Source organism: Rissa tridactyla, chromosome 6, assembly GCF_028500815.1.
Source record: "Rissa tridactyla isolate bRisTri1 chromosome 6, bRisTri1.patW.cur.20221130, whole genome shotgun sequence".
NCBI classification, from domain to species: Eukaryota; Metazoa; Chordata; class Aves; order Charadriiformes; family Laridae; genus Rissa; species Rissa tridactyla.
Genome location: NC_071471.1, coordinates 69,440,381 through 69,463,607, shown reverse-complemented (window position 1 = coordinate 69,463,607; position 23,227 = coordinate 69,440,381). Strand labels below are relative to the sequence as shown.

The window sequence follows — 23,227 nt, the reverse complement described above, 5'->3', positions numbered from 1 at the left end:
GCGTGTCCCCGGGGAGGGGCTGCCCGAGGTGCCCCCGCCGGTGCAGGCTGCCCGCCCCTACCCCCTCCATGACTTGATTGCACTAGAGCAGCTCAGTCTCAGGAAATTGCTTGTTACTTTTACTGTGTAAATAAAGCTTCCTGGTTCAATAACCAGCCCCCGCCCCGGGCTCGGCGTCTCGCCTCTCTCTGCTGTCCCCGTGGCCGGGGTCGGGGACGTTGGGGACATGGCTGCCCCTCGGGGGGGTGTTAACAGCCGGGTGGTGGCACGGGTTGGGGTTTGATGGGGCAGAGCTGGGCACGGGTGCAGGAGCCCCACATCCCTCTCCCTGAGGCATCTCCTCTCCTTGGCATCTCCATGGATGCTGGGGGGCAGGTGGGTGGAATTGGGTCCCAAAAAATGGGTGTGGGTTGGGAATGCCCCCGGCTGGGACCCTCCATCGGGGTGTCTGTGTTAGAAATAGCGAGGGTGTCCAGGTGTCCCAGCCTTGGGTTACACCAGAAAAATGGGCATTTTGTGACATTCACGTGCAGGCAGACATCATGCATCCCCCCCCAAAAGTGGGGGGACATCTCCCATGGCCCCCCCCAGCCTGATACTGGCTGTTTCTTAGCTGTCTTTAGCTGTTATTCAGCTGTAATGCAGCCCAAAAGGGTACCAGCAAAATGCAAATCAACATTTGCAAATTAAGGCCAGGCTGGACGGGGCTTGGAGCAACGTGGGCTGGTGGGAGGTGTCCCTGCCCAGGGCAGGGGGGTGGAACCGGACGGTCTTTAAGGTCCCTTCCAACCCAAACCATTCTGTGATTCTCTGATGTAAGAAGTGCCTTATGCTTTGTGTTAAGGACAGAGAGAATGTCCCACCCCTTAAAATAAAATCTAAACCCAAGGAAGGCAAGAGCCCAGGGCAGGGCACGGCCACACGGGGCTGTTAAATAAATTCTTGGGGAAACGGGGCAATATCTCCCTACAGCCTTTCTACACCAGAAAGGAAAACGGCCGCGTTTCCTCGAGTGAGCAAACAGTTTAAAAAGTTTCATGACAGATGGCAGGATGTTTATCTGCCTGAACTTAATCAGATTGAAGTGATAGGCTTAGTACACCAGAGCAAAAAGGAAGACTTATAGGATGAAAAAGAAATTCTCAGTGATGTGTCACAGCCTCAACGTTCGACCAGGGTTTGTGGCATCCTTCGCGTGCGCGCGGATGCATGCAGCGCCGTACACTTTGGCTGAACCGCTACCCAGAGGATAAAAAGATACAAAAACAGACCCAAAAAAATTGCACTAAGGTCATTTTCCCAGATGTGGTTTATTTTATTATAATTTAATTCCTAGCCCACTTTCCCCCGCTGTCCCCAAGGGGTGTCGTGCAGCTCAGTGGCCAGCTGGGAGCTCTGAAAAACACGGGTTTCCAGCACTCGCAGGGGGCTACGGGAACACGGAGCGTCACTTCGGTGTCCTCCAGTGACCAGGGTCGTCTTCAGCTGTTGGGACTGCTGGAAACATCGCGGGAATTGTCATTTACCTCCCGCTTGCAAATGCAAAAACCAGTAATTGAATGCAGACTGGCCAGAACACGCCGCCTGATCATATGTATATATAAATATATATGACACGTACATAATTGCATACCCTTCCATGGTCCCATGGGAGGTCTGAAGCAGGGTAAAGCCCAAATAGTTTTATTCCACTCCAGTCTAATGCGCAAAGTCTTGCCCAAACCCCAAGGGGGTGCAGAGCTGCTGACACTGATTAAAAGGGGACTTTTGCCTATAAAAGGGTGTCCCTTGTGAAGGTGACCCTTGCCAAGGTGACTCTTGCAAACGCTGGCAAGCACCGGTGAAGGTGGGCACCCCCTGCTTCCCTGGGGCAGAGGACGTGATGGAGTGACCCCCAATCTCTAATTCTGCTCCCTGGTTTGAGCCCCTGGCCCTGCCACGCTCTTGCCACGTGCAGCGTGGCCGGATGTCACCACGCTGCCATAGCTGCGCTGCAAAACTGTCGGGTGAGAGGAACTTGAAAACCCCGGGAACGCGCGGGAGTACTGCAATGCCCGGCGGCAGGGAGCAGCTCAGCCTGATTTTACAAAAAAGGACAAATCTTAGGCCCATCCCTGCTCAATGGAGCATCGCTTTCCAGCCCGCACGTGCTGAGCGCTCCCTGGCAGCAGGATGGGGCCAAACTGATGCGGTGGGTGCTGGGCGGGCACACGGCGCTGGCGCAGGATCAGTCCCGGGGGATGTCCAGCGAGCAGACGGGGCCTGTCCCATTCAGGCAGCTACAGCCCTCAGGGAGTGGGGTTTGCCTGTGGGGTTTGGGTACCCAGGACTGGAGGACAGTCTAGCAACGACTACCGAGAAGGAAAGAAAGCGGCTGAACATTTCCACATAATATTTATAAAGCAGAATTTGTAGTCGTGGCAGGAGGACTGACGGAGCTGGTGCTTTACAGAGACTGGTTCCCAGTTGGGACTGGCAACTTAAAGCCGGGCGCAGCAGAACATGGCAGAGCCGAGCTGCCCGCGCTGGCTTTCATGGCAGGACCGACCATCCCTGTCGCGCTGCTCCCGATGGAGCACCCGCTGCCGGGTGAGCTGGAGCCGCGTAGGGCACGGCTGGGATTTTAACGGGAACAGGTAGAAAACCTGCGTGTCCCCCCCAGCCATGTCTGCCTGCGAGACCCCCACGGAGGGGAGGAAAAGCCCATCGGTCCCACGGCTCTCGCCGCTTGGTCCAGGTAGGGAAAACCATTTCAGATCCTCTAAACATCCCTGCCAGCGCTCATCCGACTGAACACAATAACAAACAGACCAGATCTACCGGATGGGGTTTATTCCTGACATGATGGCGTGGTTATTCCGTCACGTGCCGTAACGTTACCAGATTCCCGAGCCCTGACCCGGACAGGGACTAATCATGGCAGAAACGCGGTTACCGGCTTGCCAAGGGCACAGGGGCTGTCCTCCTCCCCAGGGTTTTCCTGCCGCCCACGGCCAGAGGCACAGAGGGGACCCCACAGAGCTGGGACCCAGGGCTTGGTGGCCTCCATCACCCCTCAAGGACATCTCCCACCCCCTCTCAGGCACTCAAAAAGGCACAGAAAGGGCGAGCTAAAAAGCAAAGCTGGTCCGTGAAGGGGTGCTGGGTCCCCCGTTTCCCACCCAGGGCTGGGTCCCCGGGGTGAGCGAAGAGTTAAAGGGGGCAGTGACCCCCCCAGCATCGCTCGGGGGTGGCAGAGGGCCCTCAGCACCCTCCGGGCTCCGATGCGGGGAAGAGCCTGTCAATCCTGGGAGAGCCGGTTTCAGCTGTGCTGGCAGGGGCACGGCACCGAGGGGAAAACGTTCAAGACATGCCGGAGGAGAGCAGGTTCCGTCTTCCCTTTGACGAGGTCAGTAGATCATTTTAGTACCGTTACGTGAAACATTTAGGAACGGGCGCTCACCCCCCCGGGCAAGGCCGGGTCTGGGTGCGTCGGCGCCAGATGGAGGTGGGCGAGGATGGAGGGGCTGCGCGTGAGGCCTCCTCCTCCTTCCTCCCCATCGCCCACGGCGCCGTCGGTCTTACAGCTGCTGGAGGATAACGTCAACCGCCTCGGCGAGGTTGTTCACGTACGCGTCAGGCTTCACGTGGGGGTGGTTTTCATCGCAAGGCCTGCAAAGGAGACAGAAAGGCATGGCTGAGCAAGGACGGGCTCCCAACCAGGTCCCATGTCCCCGGCCATCCTGCTGCTGCCCTCACAGGGCCCAGGGTGGCACCGAGGTGTCCCCAGACGGAGCACCCTCGGGTGAGCCTGGGTCTCACATTCCTCCCTTTTCTGTTGTGTTTTTTTTTCTTTTTCTCCTTTTCCTTCTCCTGTCCCTACCTCCCCCACACCCAGGTCCTTCCTGGGTGCTACAGTAGATCCCATGTCCGTGTGCAACTGGGCTGCGCAAAACGTTGCAAAGCCTCGTATGAAGACAATCTACATCGTTATCTAACCCAAATTAACGCACTCCATTTTACACGGCCCTTCTTCATGCAGGCAATAGCAGCAGACGACAGGGATCTCTGGGAGGAGACTTCACTGTGAGCCTCGGATCCCATGAAACCGTGCAAATGATTACTCTCCCATGGTTTTTCTCTAGAAATAGGTAAGAAATAGGATGATGTAATTAAAGAAAAGAAGAACCCCCTTCCGACCTAGAAACACTGAAGGTCTGTCATGGCTTCAGTGACTGGGAAAGCTCTGTCAGGGCTTAATTTTGCAGATGACCATCTTCTCGTAAATCTAACAGTGGTGTTTTCAGAGGCGACCACGAAAAGGGTCAGGCTCACCCTCCACAAGGCACCACCCCAAAGGAGAGCGGCTTGGAGCCATTTTTTGCCAATGATTTAATTAGAGGTACTGGCCTAACGAGGCGCAGATGCACAACCCTGTTTTACTGACTCAGCAGCATTGCTGGCGGGGAGGGGGGCAGATGCGGGAGGCAGAAATTTTCCAAACCTCGTGGTGCTGTTACGGCTCTTGGGCTGAGAAACCCAACAGCTGCTGAAGAGAAAACATATGTATTTTATACGCTTAATGGCTTTCCTTTGGGAAAGGGATGAAAGCCCGAACGTCCACCTCCCAGTTCTCTCGCTGCCTGTAAAGGGCAAACCTTTATTTAGCACGGGGCGTCTTCTCAGCGAGGAAGATGCGTTTCCCATCGGATGCATGGGAGGCAGAGAGATTATTATTATTATTTATGACGTGCAGAATTCGGTGAGCGCTTGTCTGTACAAGTACCAAGCAATTTCTTCAGTTCCAGCACTGAAGCCCCCCAGGGCTATTTCCTTTCCGTTCATTTTTCAGCCGCGCTCCCCCCGGCCGAGTACACCAGCTCCTCACAAAGGCCTCTCTCGGGAGCCCACACTGCTCGGGATTTTACATGCGGCAAAGTTACAGTATCCAACTCGGAAAAATAAAAGACACCGATATTGCGCTTTCCATCACCCGCAAAGCCACGTCTGGCACGAGGATGACGGCTCCGTCAAACAGATTCCACGTTGGTGCTGACTGTCATCAAAGCATCTTATTTAAAAGGTGGGAGGTTATTCCATGGGCCTTTATTTAATTACACAAGTTCTACCTTGTTACAGGGCTAGGGTGCAATAAGAACAGGAATTATGATGGTTTTTAGGTTTTCCTCAACTGAAGAAGAATTTAGATTGCCGAAGGTAAAGCAAGGTATAATATACGATGGAGAAAAAACCTTCAAATATAAAGCAAGTAAAAATCCAGTATGTATCCATCCCTTAGGTGGCGATTATTGTTGCCCCCCCCGATTTAACCAAGAGGCTGTTATAAATACAGAAATACCTTTGGGGAGCATGGTAACACTCATGTCTTGTCAATAATCCGTAATTTGAGTGGAGATCTAAACAAAGTAATGAACAAAATCTTCCTTCCACATTACGCCCAGTTTTAAGACCAGCTTGAAACGAATGCTTCTCCAACAAACTTGCAATCACACAGCCCTCTTTGATCTATTAAAAGGATTTTGTGATTGAGATCTGTGCTGACTATACAGAAATCCACCTGTAACTCAGCTGCTAACTGCCAGTCATCAAGGAAATGCCCTGTAGACACCAAACGTGTGCTGCGGAAGCGAGGGGGGGGCGGTATATATAAAAAAAAAAAAATATATATATATATAAATGTGTGTATATATATACTGCAGTAAAGCAAATTAAGAAATAAGGTATTTTTACCCATTCATCCAAACAACGTGTGATGACAGCACCCAGACTGGCCAGTCACCATCTCCTGGCTCCAGCTTGGTTGATGTTAAAACCCACCTTAGCTCGCGGGGAGCTTCAAGTTCACCCCCGCGTGTTGCCCAACCGCCCCCCCGGACCGCTGGTGTGGACCTGGGCTTCATTTTTATCTGCTGCACCCCTAATATTCATCCGAACCCGACTATTTGTCTTCTGCTTAGCAGTCCGATACCCTACAGGGTTACAGCTGGGAACCCTATGATGTTCTGCTGTGCCCGTGTTGCAGACAGACGGCCTCGCTCACAAGGGTTTCAATCACTTTACTAATACTTTACCGGCGTTATCCATAAGAAAATGAGAGGAATATGCTGCCTTTAAGCAGCAGATGTCTCCCATTAGAGCAGACGGGGTGCAGCAGAGCCCAGGGGTCCAGCAGTGCCTGCCCTGCCTCCAGCCAGGACCCCGCTTCCCTCCCGCGGTGGGGTCCAGCCCCGTGTCACCGCGCTGTCCCCACACCGTCCATCCCCACCCCTGGGCTGGAAAGTGTTCTTCATTTCAGCCCACGGCACATTTTGGAGTTGTACTTTTGAGACATGCCACATGTCTTAGATTACCTATATGCCCATCGCTGCTAACTGCGGGGAAATGCAATAAATAAGATTGTCCGAACTCTGTAGGAAAGCAGAGAACTGGAATAAAACACACTTCCCTGCTCTCCCGCCTTCTCCTAGGGCCATTCTGAGGAGCTTTTTTCCTGTCAGTGCCGCCCCAAGAGCTGTTTCATGTGGCCTCCGCCTTTGTCTCGCAGAACGCTTTGTAGCTCACACAACTGCGCACAAACAGCCAAGTGATGCTTTTCCCCTCCCTTAGCTCAGTATTGCTCTTTTAAGCATCTGTCGAAAGGAAACTGCAAGCACCAATCCCCAAACATACTAATGCCAAGAAGCAACGCTCCAAATGTAGCGAAACAATTCAGGAGCCCAAGCCTGGGTGCCAGGAGCGAGGCAGAAGAGAGAGCTGTGCCATAAAACCTCCGGGCAAACCCAAGATGCTGGAGGATGAGCCCTTCGTCTGCCGTCCGAAGGGAGCGGAGACCGTGGCTCTACACCAGCCTCCTCCCTGGGGGATTCAGGCTGTTTCCCAGGAGAAACCCCCAGTTACTGAGAGTTTTAAGAGAGCCTTCAGTGGAACACTGCTCTGGAGCTCGGCCCCGATGTCCTGGGCGTTGCTTTGGTGCATCAGAGCCTCCCTGGACGGGGCCACCAGGTGCAGGTAGAAAACCTCAACCAAGGGCAGATCTTGGTCTCACGGTTTCAGCTTGGCTTCTCTTCCAGGGATGATGACCCTTTTTGCATTGCCACCACAACAGCAGGTCCCAAAACCGACAGTAGAGCCTACATGTTGTAACTTTTCTTTTTCATATTCCAGAAATAAATAATAATAAAAAAAATCTAAAAATATCTTTAATTTGCTGGGTCAGTTGAAGAATGAACTTGCACTGAGCTAACTTTAAGACAAACTCCTTCCGATTTCTTTTTTTTTTACATGGGACTCCGGTTGCAGAGAAGAACATAAATCAAAATGACAGAAAATTATATTCTGCAGCTGAATATTGAGCTGTCAGCAGTCTTGGCCAGCGCACAAACTCGCTTGTGAAAAATCAACTACAGCCTTGGGAAACACTCTCTTCAGCAAAGCAGGACTCCTTGGAGCGGGTGAGCACCACCACAGCTCGGATGCGTACGCAAGGTACATTTGCCAGCCCAAGTTGGCCATGACAGCCTCCTGCTCCCTCCGGGAAATGTGGCACTTCATTTCTGCATTGTCTTTTGGTGGCCACCTTGCTGGTATATGAAGTGGTCAGGGAAAGAAGTGGCTTAGCACAGGGAACCTCTGAAATCCAGGGTGGTCCTTCTTGGTCCCTACTGCGTTGTGAGGGCTCAGGGACAGATGATCTGTGCCTCCACGCACAGGGCGATGTTAGCAGAGTACGTCCTTCAAAAGAAAAAGCCACCCCAAATGATCCGTACATTACAACACATTAAAGATATGAAGTATCTTTAGCATGATGCAACACCAACAGAGGTCTTGAGGCTCGGTAGTTACTCACGTCCATCAAATCATTCTCAGGAGATGACTAAACATCCTCCTCTCCCAGGGACCATTTATCACTGTCAGTCCTGCAGGAGCTAAGCGGCTATCTATAGCCCCATGTGCTCTGAGCCAGATCCTCCGCCCATACTAAACTGGTTAGTTCAGATCAATGCTTCAGTCTGAGACATCAAGGAAGCAGCAGGGTGCTGCAGAAAACCGGCTCTGCAATTTTAACTCTTCACTCGATCACTTGGTAAGAGAAGCTCCGGCGTGGTACCAGGGCTACTGACTAGTAGAAAGTAATGTCTTCCTCCTGGTGAAGCATAAAACCCAATCCTAGATCATAACGGGCAGTGAAAAATCAGCTTCTGCAAGAATAAGACAGTTCACTTACTGTCTGGGTCAGATTTCCACTTGGATAGGTCTGTTCTGACAAGCTCAATTCCCTACCCACGCTCAGCTATCAGGAATGGTCTTGAATTGCCCCAACCTGCTACGTCATTTTCTGCAATGGTTCACCCAGATGCAGTTGAGTATCTGTGAGGGATGAAGGGATCTACGCTGGTTTGTGTAGTCCTTTGCAGGAACTACTAGTTGTCTTTAAAGTGAATAAGAAAATATTCTGCATCAAAAGGAGGGTGTAGAGAGGTGGGGGTTGGCCTCTTCTCCCAGGTGAATAATGACAGGACCAGAGGAAATGGTCTGAAGTTGCGGCAGGGGAGGTTTAGATTAGATATTAGGAAGAATTACTTTACTGAAAGAGTGGTCAGGCACTGGAACAGCCTGCCCAGGGAGGTGGTGGAGTCACCATCCCTAGAGGTGTTTAAGAAACGTCTAGATTTGGCACTTCAGGGCATGCTCTTGTGGCAGAGATTGTAGGTTGTTTGGTTGGACTCGATGATCTTAAGGGTCCTTTCCAACCATGAAGATTCTGTGATTCTGTGAAAAGGACTGTGGCCAGCAGGGCAAGGGAGAGAATTCTGCCCCTCTACTCTGACCTGGTGAGACCCCGCCTGCAGTCCTGCCTCCAGCTCTGGGGCCACCAACAGCAGAAGGACACGGACCTGTTGGAGCAGGTCCAGAGGAGGCCACAAAGATGATCAAAGGGCTGGAGCCCCTCTGCTGTGAGGACAGGCTGAGAGAGTTGGGGGGGTTCAGCCTGGAGAAGAGAAGGCTCCGGGGAGACCTTAGAGCAGCTTTCCAGTATCTGAAGGGGCCTACAAGAAATCTGGAGAGGGACTTTTTACAAGGACATGTAGTGATAGGAAGAGGGGTAATGGCTTCAAACTGGAAGAGGGGAGATTTAGATTAGATATCAGGGCGAAATTTTTCACTCTGAGGGTGGTGAGCCCCTGGCCCAGGTTGCCTAGAGAAGCTGTGGCTGCCCCATCCCTGGAGGGGTTCAAGGCCAGGCTGGACGGGGCTTTGAGCAGCCTGGTCTGGTGGGAGGTGTCTCTGCCCAGGGCAGGGGGGTTGGAACTGGATGATCTTTAAGGTCCCTTCCAACTCTAACCATTCAGTGATTCTATGAAATAGATGCAGAAGGGAGCAGTGCCAGGGACAATGTAAAAGGATGTCCCTAAAAACACAGACTTTAACTCTTTTCTTTCCCATACCAGTTGGGATTCAGGGATGGCATGGGATGCTGCTCGCAGCCAGCTCCGATCAGTGCTCTCATACGGGACATGTTCTGCAAAGGGAGCTGGAGCTGCAGAAGACGAACAGGCGGCAGGTGTCCTGCTGAGCTGGGAGCCAAACGCCCCACCAGGAACAAGGAGGGGATGTCTGAGCCCCAAACCCTCACGTCATGCTGTCCTAGGAAACTTCTTCACGTACTGGTTGGAATGACTTTCTCAGCGCCTTGCTTGCGCTCATTTCCAACAAAACATATGGAGAACAAAAAGGAAACAGATGGATTACTGCGCGGACAGACTATTTAGCAGATAAAAGTCTGCGTGGAGGTAGCCGACATGGATAGTCATGGCCACAGGGATGGAAACAGCCCCAGAATCCAGCTCAATCCGAGACCTGTCTAAACTTGACTTCAGAGAACAGGAGCAGATGGGGATTGATCAACACATGATTAGTATCCCAGGTTAAAATTAGCTTTTGCATAGTTCTTTAAAAATACGGGTGGGGAGGAAAAACACCACGCAGGGCCAAAGCAAGGCACAGAAGTTAATTTGAAAAAGACAAATGATCTCACATTCCAGCGTACAGAGCTGCAGTCATTTGGCAAACCTGATCTGTAACACAGCGTGTCCCACGATCGCTGACCTTTCCAGCAGCACGGCGTTCCATGAGCCAGCAAACCCCATCCCACCACCTCTCCCTCTGTTTCTACAAGGGACCTCTCTGTGCCACCACACAGACTTCCCGCTGCCTCCCCAGTTAAACAGCATATACTCCTGCTGCATAAAATGAGATAAAAACCCTTGAAACCATTTCTCCCGACAGCGTATTCTTCAGGGGCTCTTACCACGGCTGTAAAATATGTGAGACAGAGTTTAACAAGATTTTCTTTATGAGGAATGTAAACAGACACTGTAACCTTTGCTAGTTTCTTTGGACAGATGCAATAATTTTCCTTGGTGCCACAAGTGAAACTCTCTCTTTTTTTTTTTTTTTTTTTTTTTGTGAAACGTGCAATTTAATCAGTTTGGCACCGAAAACCTAAATAAATCTCAGTGACCGACAGCACACTGATGGGCAGCTGATGAACGGCTGTAGAGCACGTTTCCTGACGTTACAATGAGAGACAAACCTGCACCAAAGCCAATAAACGCACCCAATGTTGGAGCAGGTCCCAGAACTTCAGGGAACCCCGTCTCTGGACCCCATAGCTCATGTCACACCCAGATCTTCCCCGGAATAGAAAGAGAGACTTTTGAGGTTAAAATACGAGATTTTGGAGAGCCGCTGTGCATGACCTGGGGCAGAAGGTTTGTCCTCACGAAGCAGCTAGTACCTTCCTTTGCTTTTCTGCCATTATTTCGGAAGATGTTTTTCCTCGGAGAGGTGGGCACCATCAACAGAAGCTCCTAACCACAAGCCATGCGGCCAAGGATGCCTTCTACACTGCTGCAGAAGTCGGTGGCCTCTGGAGATGACCTTGCCATGCCATCTCCTCCTGGCCAACACGCCTGCGAGAGCTCCAGGAAAGCAAACCCACGTCAGAGCAAACCAGAGAAATCCTCCACTGCTCTTCTCTTGCCTCCCAGAACTGCGCGCACAGCTAATTGTGTTTAATTGCGACTCATTTAAATTCAAGCATCCACAAACAGGTAAAAATTAACAGCCAAATTGTTTGCTAACATCTGAAGGAAGTCTGTGGGCTTTCCTCTTAATCGTTCCCACTTATGTTAAACTGCTACAGTTTTAACTGAGCAGAATAAACCGGCTTAGGTACAACACTTTTCCAGGCAACAGAGAGGAAAATGCTGAGATTGAGGGGATAGGGAGTTATCTTCCTGCATAAATTACCTTAAAAAAAAAAAAAAAAAAAAGCTTAGCAAATGCTAGTAAACGTTCCCAAGATCTCCGTTTTTCTGAATTTCAAGGCACTTCCTGGGGTGAACACTTGTACTTTTCAAATGTACGCGTGCTGAAAATTTAATTTGGAGTGTTGTGGTAATTTGCTTGTTTCTAATCAGTTGGCTGCATGGTGATGCTCTAACTAATGAGCTCACATGCACAATTCCAGAAACAACTGCTTAGAAGAGGATGCCGAGAGTACTGGAAGGGCTAAAATAGATGCACGGGGGAGCATGTGGTGTGCATGCCATGGTTTGCTCTACCAGGTCTTCCACCAGGTCTTCTACTGGGTCTTTTTAAACTGGCACTTGCAGCACTGAGATCCAATGCAGGACAACACATCAGGGAGCAAGGAGGAGATCAGAAATGGCGATCACAAGTGCAGGTTCATGGAGAGCAAGTGGGGCTTCAGCAAAATAAAGCAGTAAAAGGAGCAGAGGTGACCAGGACAGATCACAAGCTGGAGGCTGGCAGTGGCAAACTGCTGTGGATTTTACACATAAAGCTTGGGAGAGGGTCAACACAAATATTTCCAGTACTTCTCTTCACAGGCATGACCTTTACTTGTGCCAGTTGTAAATTATCCCTTGAATAATCCCCATTCCTGACATTTCTGCAGGATACACCGCACCAACCGGCCGTTGAACATACAACGCTGAGGAAGCGGATGACGCAGGCAGCTGTTTTCCTCCACCCATCCCTATTTATTTTCTATCTCAGGAAATACAGCACATGTGAAAGCACCAGATTAAGAGCTTTGGAGATTAAAGGTCCTAAAAGTCTTTGTCCAGGCTGTGGATAGGACATTTACAGATTCATCCACATACGTGCTTAGCAAGTAAGAAGCAGGCATGAAGAAAGGCAGGACGGCGATGGGGAGATGTGATGCGAAGTGCTGCCGTCGGGACAGAGGGTACTATTGACTAAATGCTCTCATGTGATTACACCAGAGCATGAGATTTTATTAGAACTGACTTGTTTCCACCACCTCCAAAACGCCTCATGCAAAAATGCACTGGAAAGTCAAGCTGGTTTGAACAAATATTTAAACAAGCAGAACGCTGGTGTGAAGGCATCTGGGCAGCAATTTTCCTTGTCAAAACTGCAGAGCTCACTCATCTTGTAAAGCAAAAGCAGTTCAGCAGGGGCCAGGCATTAAAAGTGGGCATGCCAGCGCTAGAGTGGAGCAGAGGGAGCAGCACACATACCTGTCCTGGTTTTGGACTGGTTCCCAGCCTGTCCCTGAACACACACGGCTTGGGGACAGCCAGTGTTGCAGGCAGAGATAAAACCTGGTGGCCATCAGGATGGTGGAACACTCAACCATCCCCTTCGGCCGCGCAGGGCTCTGGTTCCTTCTCTGCCCATACTGAAGGCATCGTGTGGGCTCTGAGCAGGACCTGCTGCGGTCCCATCCAACCTTGAATCCGAAGGTCAGGCCATCATGGCTCAAAAGTCAGTCTTGCTCTGTGCTTGGGATGACGGATACTTGATGGGACTCCTCTGAGAAGACTCAGGTGGAAGGAGGTTCCTGACTGCCATTGTTAGCCTCATGGAAACAGTTTTAATCTTTCAATCCATCTCATGCAGTGAGGGCACACTGTGAAGGAATTGTTGGTAATATATGGGCAACAAATTCTGTTAGGCCAAGTGACACAGCTAGAAGAAACAGATAAACTTTTGAGAACACAAAATGTCTCACTAGGGGCAAAGGGAAGCCTCCACAGAGGTGCACATTCACCCCTCCGTCACCTGGGTTTCCCTCGTCATGCTGGTCCAGACCCATTTCACCCAGCGTTGTCTGTCTAAAAGCAAGATGCTGTGCCCAGGCTGGTCATCTAAGCCTCTTCAGGAGCCCCCTCCTCAGGACTGAGAGGTCCTCTTGAGCAGAAGGGGAATGGTATTCATCCCATGTCCATCCCATCTTCTTAGATAGCAAGTCCAGACAGGAAATATCCTCTGGAAGAGATGATTTTTTTCCTACTGACTCTATTTACAACAGATGACAAGCTCGTATCCCAGAAGCAGTTCTTTGACAGTGAGGGTTAGGTGCAAAGAATCTGGTCTAGCTTTTAGATCAAGTTTCGATACAGTTAATGGAGATAAACCCCATCTCTTGCGTTACCGCAGTCTGCGAGCACATGGTGGAAACGATCCATGTATGCCAGGCGTGTTTGTGTGAGTGCGACGGCCCCTGGGTTGGGATGAGGGTGGACGGGGGCATCAGAAGCTCCGCACCGTACATGTGGATGCACCTCGTGCTGCAACCCAAGTACAGCACAGCTGTTTTCAATAACAAAAAAGTCTCCCTCTCCCCCTCCAAAGTTAAACGCACATTTGCTGTTTGCTGAGAAAATCTGAGAACTGCCCTCGCCTTGCCAAACTATCCACTCTAACAAGCACCGTGAGACTCAGCTCTGCCTGCTTGGATTAATTATTGATGACTTGCATGGCTCTGCCAAATGACCTTACTCAATTCAGTAGAAAATAATTTTTAAATGCCCCCGAGAAAGAAATTGGACATAAATATTTTCTTTGTCCATATATGCAAACAGATGTGCATCTTAAATGCAATCAATGCCTTAGCTATTAAAGGGGCTTAATACTGCAGAAGAATGGGAAAGATTAATTCCAAGGGCTGAATTTGAAGCTCAGCGGCACTCAGGCATCTTACTCTGTTAGGTGCTTTTAAAGACCTTAACCTGAGAGAATATTTCATTGCTTTCCTTTAATATGTTGCTTACAAAATCCATATGAAACGTGTAAAATGAATGCTGCCTTCCGCATTCGCAAAGCGTTGCATGGAGATTTAAGTTACAGAACTGTGGTAGATCCAGATACCAGCAAGAAAGGAGCTTTGCAGATTATAAAAGAAAGAAGTCTTAATTTCAGATTTCGAGTGCTGTTTGAAGTTTAATTTTAAATGTATCAGGCCAAAGTTGCACTGATAATGTAACCCTATAAACAAGACACTCAAAGATACAGCATTAAAAGACTATTTCTCACCGAACAAGAATCTGAGCTACCCTAAGGAGCATAATATTTGTCTTCAGATGGTGCTCACTAAATCGGTCTTAATTTTAAATGAGAATGAAACTATGAGACTATCTGTGCCACTCCCAGGAAACCCAAGCAGACAGAGGCACATGGAGCCAGCTCTCCTTCCAAAGGGCAGGAACAGCCAACTCACGCACGTGTTGGGAACCAGTCCCTCCCTGTTCCAAAACCTTTCTCATACGAGAAGCCAAAAAAGCACCTACGTTGGAAAATAAAGGCACGCTCTGCATCTTTGGCTGCGAAGTTTCTCAGCCTGGGCAAGGCAACGGCATGGTGACGCAGCAACCCCGGCACCGCAGGATGTCTCCAGGGGTCTCTGTCTGGCTTCTCCTCCTGCCAGACCAGATGGGAATATTACAGCCAACCTCACTACGCTCAAGGATGCCAGGAACTCACCTGTTTCTAAACATGCTCATGACATATAAATATATAAATATATATATAATATTATACAGATATACACACACACATATCTAAAATGATATATAACTGATATAACAAAAGGGAATACACATTTGGACTAACGGGCAAGAGTTCAGCCTCAGCTTTGAGTCAGTGCCCTATTAATGCCTTCTGAAAGGGCTCGGAGCCACCTGAGCATGCAGAGCCCACCCAAATAACTCAGACGTACCACTCAGAAACTTCTGCCCCTTCTAAAGAAAAAACTTTGGAACAGTTATTCCAAATTATGGCTCACTTGCTTAAGCCACCCTGTAAATGAGATCTTCATAATCTTCTCTTTGGAAGTTTGCATGCTGTGTATGTCTGCCTACTTTTGCTTCCACGACCACAGTGCCAAGGAGACGAGACTTCATTTGCCTAGGGAATATTTTAACCAACATCCTTTTACCAATATTTTACCTGTAGATGTATCCATACAGCACCGTTTGCATTAAAGGCAAGGAGCTTTTGGACAAGAGAGTGCCCTTTTCTATCTGCATCGCACCTACAGCAATGCAGCCTTCGCTTGCTGATGCTGGACTTCTATTACAATATAATTTCCTTCTTTTAAATAGCACATTTCCACGGAGTAGTCTGAACTCTTTCCAGCCTCTGCCAGCGGCAGTTAGAGAAGCAGGGATTGCAGGAGGAAGGAAAACGCCTCTGTGCACATCACCCAGACGGCAGCTCCTTCTGGTCCTCGGGCACACGACTCCCCAAAGGCGGCAGCCCACAGAGCTATTTATTTTTCAGAGCCTGCATCGGCTGCCCAAAGTGATGGAGCCGATCAGCAGCTTTGCTTTTTGCTTTGTTTCAGCAATGAGAAAACCAGGTCTGCCTGGCAGCTGAGCGGGTACTGAAGTCAGCCTTGTGCCACGTGCCTGCAGCCTCTGGGCTACTGTACGGGGCAACTGGGGAGCGAGCTCCTAAATCCAACAGAAAACAATACAATCCTGTACAGACCAGCAATAGGAAGTCCACATTGGACCCTCTTTCTTTTTTATTTGGCAATGACCACCTTAGGCTAGGCTGCCTCCCTCCAGAGAAACGCAGGATGTCCTCTGCTCATTACGTTCACAAAGACGGGATGCTGTTCAAAGAATGATGACATGCTGCGTTTATGGACCGTGTGTTGTCCAAGTATCTCAAGCTCTTCGGAAGCGTAGCAGGAAACGTGCAGCACGGCTGCCCTGGAAAGACGCTCACTGCAGCCGCGCAGGGAGCCAGCAAGGACGGCCGCGGCCTCTTCCTTCTCCTCCTGGCTCTCCTCCACCCAGTCCCGGCATCGGGCAGGACACGGGAGGGAGCGCTGGACTGAGGAAAGCCAGCTAGCGCATTTTTCAAGGTGTCAAACCACATCTACGTTTGTGCTTAAGAATGGATTACGGAAAGTATGCTAAACTAACATTGTTAGTGTAAGGATTAAATCCCCAGCGCTCCTGGCGCTCAGCCCTCTGCTCGGACCACGAGAATAGTCCCAGGTTTATACCCACTTCCTTCCAGCTTTGCGTTACAGCTCCGCGGATGAAGGTTGCTGGTGTGTCCGACCTGCTGTGTGCCACAGCACACGCCTAGTGCAGACTCAGCGCGCAGCCCTGGCCCCGCTGAAGTCTTCCAAGAGTTTTGTTAAATACTAAGTCCCAGTCGAGTCAGTGGCGATTTTGCTCTACGCTGTCAAATAAATAATCCCAGATCTGAACCAAGTGACTGATGATATATTTAAAAGATGGGCAGACGTGGTGCTGAGGGACGTGGTTTAGCGGTGGTTTCGTCAGAGTTAGGTTGATGGTTGGACTCGATGATCTGAAAGGTCCCTTCCAACCCGGGCAATTCTATGATTCTCTGATGAATACTCGGGTTTGAGCAGTAAAGCACACCACCACATCTGCGTCCTGCGCTGAACTTGCACAGCCTCCAGCACTGTCTTCTCCATTGGTCCCTGGCTGCCGCTTTCATAAACATAATGGCTAATAAATACTGTGGCCACCTCCAAATAGCTCCTTTAAATTAGGTTGTGCGGGACTGACTAGATGCTTCCCATGGCAGTTTATTGCTGGCTGTTACTCACACGTGCAAACCACAGCCCGAAACCACTAAATCATCAGGACTCTGACGTTACTATTTTCACACCGCACCAAGCACACTCAGGGCAATGTCACCGGGCCACCACCGCAGCCGTCACTTTGTTTTCAGACCCTGCCACATTCATCCTCGTAAGGCTAAAATTGTTTTTGAGTCAGTTCTTCATGAGCTCCAAGACCTAGAAGCCACCGATCACGCTGTGCAAGGTGCCCAGGAGAGCTGAGAATGACAGGGGGGTCCAGGGCCAATGACACCTCCACCTCCAGTGCAATGCAGGATGCAAGATTTTTCCATTACAGGTGTTTGACCTCTCCCAAGGGAAAACTGGAAGAGTCTTGCAAGACATGGGAGAGCACTATAAATGGCTTCAAAGCACCAGGAAGGCTATTGCGGCAGCTCCGTTTGTACTACCTGCTCAGGGACAGTACTTAGTATTTTTTAGGATCAGACTGAACTTGGCACATTTCTTCAATATCAAATCAATAAAAAAGACTTACTGTTTTAAAACAGAGGAGGAGAAAACCCAAATAAACAAGAACAGTGGCACGGAGATGGCTTTACCTTCTTGGTATCTGTTGAGACTAGTTTCTTCCCTTTGCATCAGCTTCAAGTGAAGAGCAATCCTTTAGAGAATGGAAGGCCCATAACACTGGTTTTAGCTGTGGACCAGCTGCTTCTGTAACCCAGCCTGGTTTGCAATGCAGTTTATTTACATAGCACGCTTGATACCTTTGAGGAAATCTACTACTTAAAATACTTCAAAGGATCGCTTTGTACTGGAGGTGGAACAGCCAAGAAGACCATGTTCTCTGCACACATTGCTAAATTCTTACAAGGCATCTTAGGGTGGAGATACCTGTCTCTGAAGTTAAAAACAACCCAACAAACCCAATCCCTTCCCAATTGCACTCAAGACAGCACAGAGAAATCTGCGGAGGGCTAATCAATCCTTGCTGCTGGTTTTCCCCAGTGTATGATGAAGCAGTAGCTTTAAACGCAGGCTTGGTGTTTGTGTGCTACGTGGGTATATAAGCATAAAAAAGAAATTCTTCAAACAAACCAGTCAAGCCCTTGTGTGCAAAGGACTTTATTAGATCGTGAAGAGGGAGACTTAATCTTCATTAAGTAAAACATTAAAGGAAATGTTCTAACTTACAGCACTATACATTAATGCTCAGCAACGTAAGGGGTTTAATTGCCTGTTACTTTCCCACCCTAAATTACCACCTGTAGCTAATGGGAAACCTTCCTCCAGGCCCGCTCATGCACCTCACCCGCATTTCCTACATTCACGCTGGATGGAAAGAGCAGGGCGGCCTGGAGTTGTCCAAATTCCATACAAATGGGCATGTCTCGAGAAAGCAATAAACGTTTAAGAATATGGCACGTGTTTGGTATAAGCTGTTCAAGTAGCTGACTGCACACGCAATACTCTGCAGGCTTCATGACTCCATATATCTGAATTTAATAATTAGCTACGTACAGGCTGAAGATGTCCTGTAGTGACCTAATACAACAGTGGGACAGGATGCCTCCATTAACCCTCTTTGTTTGCAGCTGGACAATATCCACATCCAAATACAGGCACAAAACATTTTCACTCCCAAACACAAGGGCTTTCCTCCAACCTTCAAGTCCCATCTGTGTCTCCCTTCTACATCCTCTTGCATTTTATAACATCACTTAAAAATAAATGCCCGAGAAGACGCGCATGTCGTGCCCAAGAACAGCTAGAACCTGGTGCCCGTGAGGAGGCACGGGTGGGACCATGCTTTCCTCCACATCCTCTCGAAGTCCAAGCCCTGCCTCGTAACAAAGTCCACCGGCCAGCTTCGTTTCTCTGTAAAGTCATGTGTGAAATCCTCTTATGGGTCACAAGAGCGGGTAAATCCCGAGGAAGAGTGCTAAACCCCAACGCGGGCTCAAGAAGCTCAGTGTGAAGAAAAAGCACCGAAAAAAAACCCCTACTTAGGTGTCCTTCTGCTGCAAAATCTAACAAGATATTGATGCAGCGTCCAAAGAGGAGGCTAAAACCCATAGGCGGCGCAAATCCTAAAACCCACGGGTCTGGCAGCTGCCGCCCACATGACCCTCCACTTGGGTTACGCTTCAAGAAGTCGTTTTCCAACCTTCCCTTGTGGAGATCTACAACACTGAGGTGAAAATAAAGTATACACTGCTACATCTTAAAATAGCCCTCTGAAGTCACCAGGAGGATAAGCTGAGTTTTCTCCAACATTTAGGAGATTTCTCGGTTACTTTGGGTATTCTGGCGCAGGAATTTTTTCCTGTGCTCCACACTTGCCTTCATTCTTTTGCTACCAAACCCCCTTTTTTCTACTTCTACTTTTTGCCCAATTTAGCGTCACTAAAACCAACTCTAGGCTGATGTGGACTTGAGGCTTCCACAACTACGCTGCTCTCAGCGTGGAGATGATATTTGCTTGACTCTTCTCCCTTGGGCAGCACTGCGTCACCGTTCCTGGGTGCCCCATGCGTGTGTATTTCCTGCGTGCCTGTTCCCAGAGCCCTGGATTTCTGGATAACGTGCTTTTGATATGGATTCTGATAAAATCTGGTTGGTAGTTACCTATACTTGATTAGTCATTAAGTCAGATCAGACAAGCCCCCGAGGCACCGCGGGCAAGGACGCCGGGGCAGGCTGTTTCCCACCTGATGGGACCCATGGGAAATAACACCCTCAAGGTGAAGTTATTCACAGGAGAAAAATTTGGATGGACGGATGGCAAGCAGGTAAGCATGAGCCAGCTTTAAAATCTTACACAACAAACAAGCAAACAGAAAAAAAAAAAAAAAAAAAGCAAAAACCAGGTGTGTGGCTTGGGAGAGCAGCTGTCTCTGCTGCGCCACTGGTCTTAAGTCCGGTTATACACAGTGTGGGACATTCTGCTGAATTAAAATTACAAAACATAACTACAGATAATTGCTAGAGACAATCCACAAACTCTGACTTTGAATGGCATCAGCCCGAGTCCTGGCTCCAGGGACTTCTGTATCATTTCCTAATGCTGGAAGTCACTTCTCCAGCCTTTAGAAGGAAAATGATGTGTTGGTGATGCTCCGGCCAGGTTTGCCGCGAGGCTTTTATCTTCTGCCTAGGACTAAGCGCTTCGGAAAAGCTTTCCATCCAGCCTGTCACCACTTACAGTTTCTGAAACTAACTCTGCCCGCATCACCATAATCTGATTTTAACTCATTAGTCTCTATGGCTTATGGTAGCATGTATCCTACAGCAGTCTTTCACACGTCAGCATACTGACTCCGGACAAAGCCTTTTGGGGCCTTCACAGCTAACCCAGCAAATTCTGAAAGAATATACAGAAGCTCTGTAAATTCCAAGAAACCAGACAATAAGAAAAAGGACCTGAAAATATGTTTCATTAACACTTCAGCAGAGGAAAGGCAGGGACCTGTTGGAGCGGGGCCAGAGGAGGCCACAAAGATGCTGGGAGGGCTGGAGCCTCTCTGCTGGGAGGACAGGCTGAGAGAGCTGGGGGGGTTCAGCCTGGAGAAGAGAAGGCTCCGGGGAGACCTTAGAGCCCCTGCCAGTCCCTAAAGGGGGCCTACAGAAAAGATGGGGACAGACTTTTTAGCAGGCCCTGTTGCAATGGGACAAGGGGTCATGGCTTTAAATAAAAAGAGGGAAGATTTAGATTAGACATAAGGAAGACATTTTTTACGCTGAGGGTGGTGAAACACTGGCCCAGGTTGCCCAGAGAGGTGGGAGACGCCCCATCGCTGGGAACGTTCAAGGTTAGGTTGGACGGGGCTCTGAGCAATCTGATCTAGTTGAAAATGTCCCTGCTCATGGCAGGGGAGTTGGACTAGATGGCCTGTAAAGGTCCCTTCCAACCCAAACTATTCTATGATTCTATAGAATCATAGAATCATAGAATTGCTGAGGTTGGAAGGGACCTTTAAGATCATCGAGTCCAACCTTTAACTGACCCTGACAAAAGCCACTTCTAAACCATGTCCCTAAGTGCCCCATCTACCCTTTTTTTAAACACCTCCAGGGATGGTGAATCCACCACCTCCCTGGGCAGCCTATTCCATTTTTTCAGTGAAAAAATGTTTCCTAATATCCAATCTAAACCTCCCCTGACATAACTTGAACCCGTTTCCTCTCGTCCTATCACTTGTCACCAGGGAGAAGAGGTCAGCCCCCATCTCTCTACAACCTCCTTTCAGGCAGTTGTAGAGGGTGATAAGGTCTCCCCTCAGCCTCCTCTTCTCCAGGCTAAACAACCCCAGCTCCCTCAGTCGTTCTTCATAAGGTTTGTCCTCCAGACCCCTCACCAGCTTTGTAGCCCTTCTCTGGACACCCTCCAACACCTCAATGTCCCTCTTGTAGCGAGGGGCCCAAAACTGAACGCAGTACTCGAGGTGGGGGCCTCACCAGTGCCGAGTACAGGGGGATGATCACTTCCCTAGTCCGGCTCACCACACTATTCCTGATACAGGCTAGGATGCTGTTGGCCTTCTTGGCCACCTGGGCACACTGCTGGCTCATATTCAGCCGGCTGTCCACCAACACCCCCAGGTCCTTTTCTGCTGGGCTGCTTTCTATAACATTTATGCAGAGTAAATTGGGGTTCTCAGGTAATTATGAGCAGATCCTAGTAAATACTATGGTGAAATCATGCTCCACTGAAAATTATATGCTGACAAAGACAAGCCTTAAGTCAATGCTAAACCATGCCGCCATTCACACACATGATTTTAATAACAGCTGTTTTCTCCCCAAGAAAGGGCACCACCTTCTTGGGGTTGGGGGGGAATCAATAGAGTGATGTCTCCATTGCCGCCTAGCTAAAGCAACCCAGGTCATTTGCTCTCCAAGCCTGGTAGGCTTCCAGAAGACAACGCAAGGCAAACCCACCCACACAACAAGCTCCAATGAGGCTGTAAAACACAAGCACAGCTGGGAGCTGGAACTGACGGTGAGCCAGCCCCGAGGCCATGCTCCAGCACTGCTGTCACCGGGATCCCCCCGGAGCCGGGCAGCAGCAGGGCTGAGCACCGCAGAGCTACTGGATCATGCACTAGCCAGCCCCAGCCTTGCCGCAGCCCACCTGTACCCACAGCCTGTGGGGACTGTGCTATGCAGGGACCATCTCGCCTTCCTGAAGGCTGTCCTCCACAGAATCGCAGACTGGCAGGGGTTGGCAGGGACCTCTGGAGATCATCTAGTCCAGCCCCCCTGCCAGAGCAGGGTCACCCAGAGCAGGTTGCACAGGAACGCATCCAGGTGGATTTTAAATATCTCCAGAGACGGAGACTCCACCACCTCTCTGGGCAGCCTGTGCCAGGGCTCTGCCACCCTCAAAGTCAAGAAGTTCCTCCTCATGTTGTGATGGAACTTCCTACATTCAAGCTTGTGCCCGTTACCTCTTGTCCTCCATAGGGCTGCTCCATAGGGCTGCTGTAGCTAGATTGTCAGCATGATTAAAAAACAGGTAGAAAAATGAACATTTGGTACCTTCCTGAGCTAAATTCAACAGCCCCTGCCAAACACAGGCAATAGATGTACAGAGAGCTTCTCTTTTCAGTTGACCATAGTCTGATGAGGCATTTATACTACCTACCCAGTAGCCCTCACCATGCATTACTGCACAGGAAGAATAAAACACAATTTAAGCTGTCCCACAGATATCTGCAGAGTGCTGATGCCCTAGCATACTGGCAGAGGTGAGCTTCAGAGGGTGGAAACAGCAACTTCACTTGGGAGAATGGGGCAGGTCGCTTGAAGAAGAAAGAAAAATTACCCGTCAAGAGAGATGCAGAAATGCAAGGCAACATTTGGACCTGAGTTTCCCTACCCTGAGTCTGGGAGATACTATTTAGACATAAACCTGAAACAACAAGCCAGAATCCCAACCACTTTCCCAAAGGATTCATTAAGGCGTCCTCCTCCCAGCCCCCATTCAGAAAATCTGGCTGGAAACTAAGTAACAGCAACTGTTTACCCCATTAAAGCCACGCAGTAGGAAACAACAGCCTCCTAGAGCTTCCCACAAATTCGGGCAAGATAAACATCTTTGTTACAAAGCGTGAGCCTCTCCACTTTTATTGACAAAGACAGAAAAGTGGCAGAGAGCGGGAGCTGCTCAACCCAGCCTCTGATTAGCAATTAAACAAGTCGAGAGGGACAAGCCTCTGGGCAGCAATGCCCTTCCCATTGATTCATAGAAAACCCTCCCACATAAATTAGCCGTCCCCGTGATTTTAATGCTGGGGTACGCCCTTGACGAAGGGCTTG

At 49.5% G+C, this 23,227-nt stretch overlaps 1 protein-coding gene across 4 annotated transcripts in view; it reads right to left on the bottom strand.

Moving 5' to 3' along the window:
- Positions 1-1,293: 1,293 nt before the first annotated feature.
- The window catches only part of LHPP (phospholysine phosphohistidine inorganic pyrophosphate phosphatase), a 115,525-nt gene continuing 93,591 nt past the window's right edge, over positions 1,294-23,227 (bottom strand). The window contains exons 8-9 of one of the 4 annotated variants that reach the window (XM_054204992.1): positions 3,979-4,120; positions 1,294-3,651 (exon numbers count right to left, since the gene is read on the bottom strand). In XM_054204992.1, coding sequence (XP_054060967.1) covers positions 3,640-3,651; positions 3,979-4,120 — 154 coding nt within the window. In that variant the 3' untranslated portion in view covers positions 1,294-3,639. Of the gene's footprint in view, positions 3,652-3,978; positions 4,121-13,092; positions 13,324-23,227 lie in introns of those variants that run through there. The other 3 variants (XM_054204986.1, XM_054204987.1, XM_054204990.1) reach the window with 3 other exon arrangements.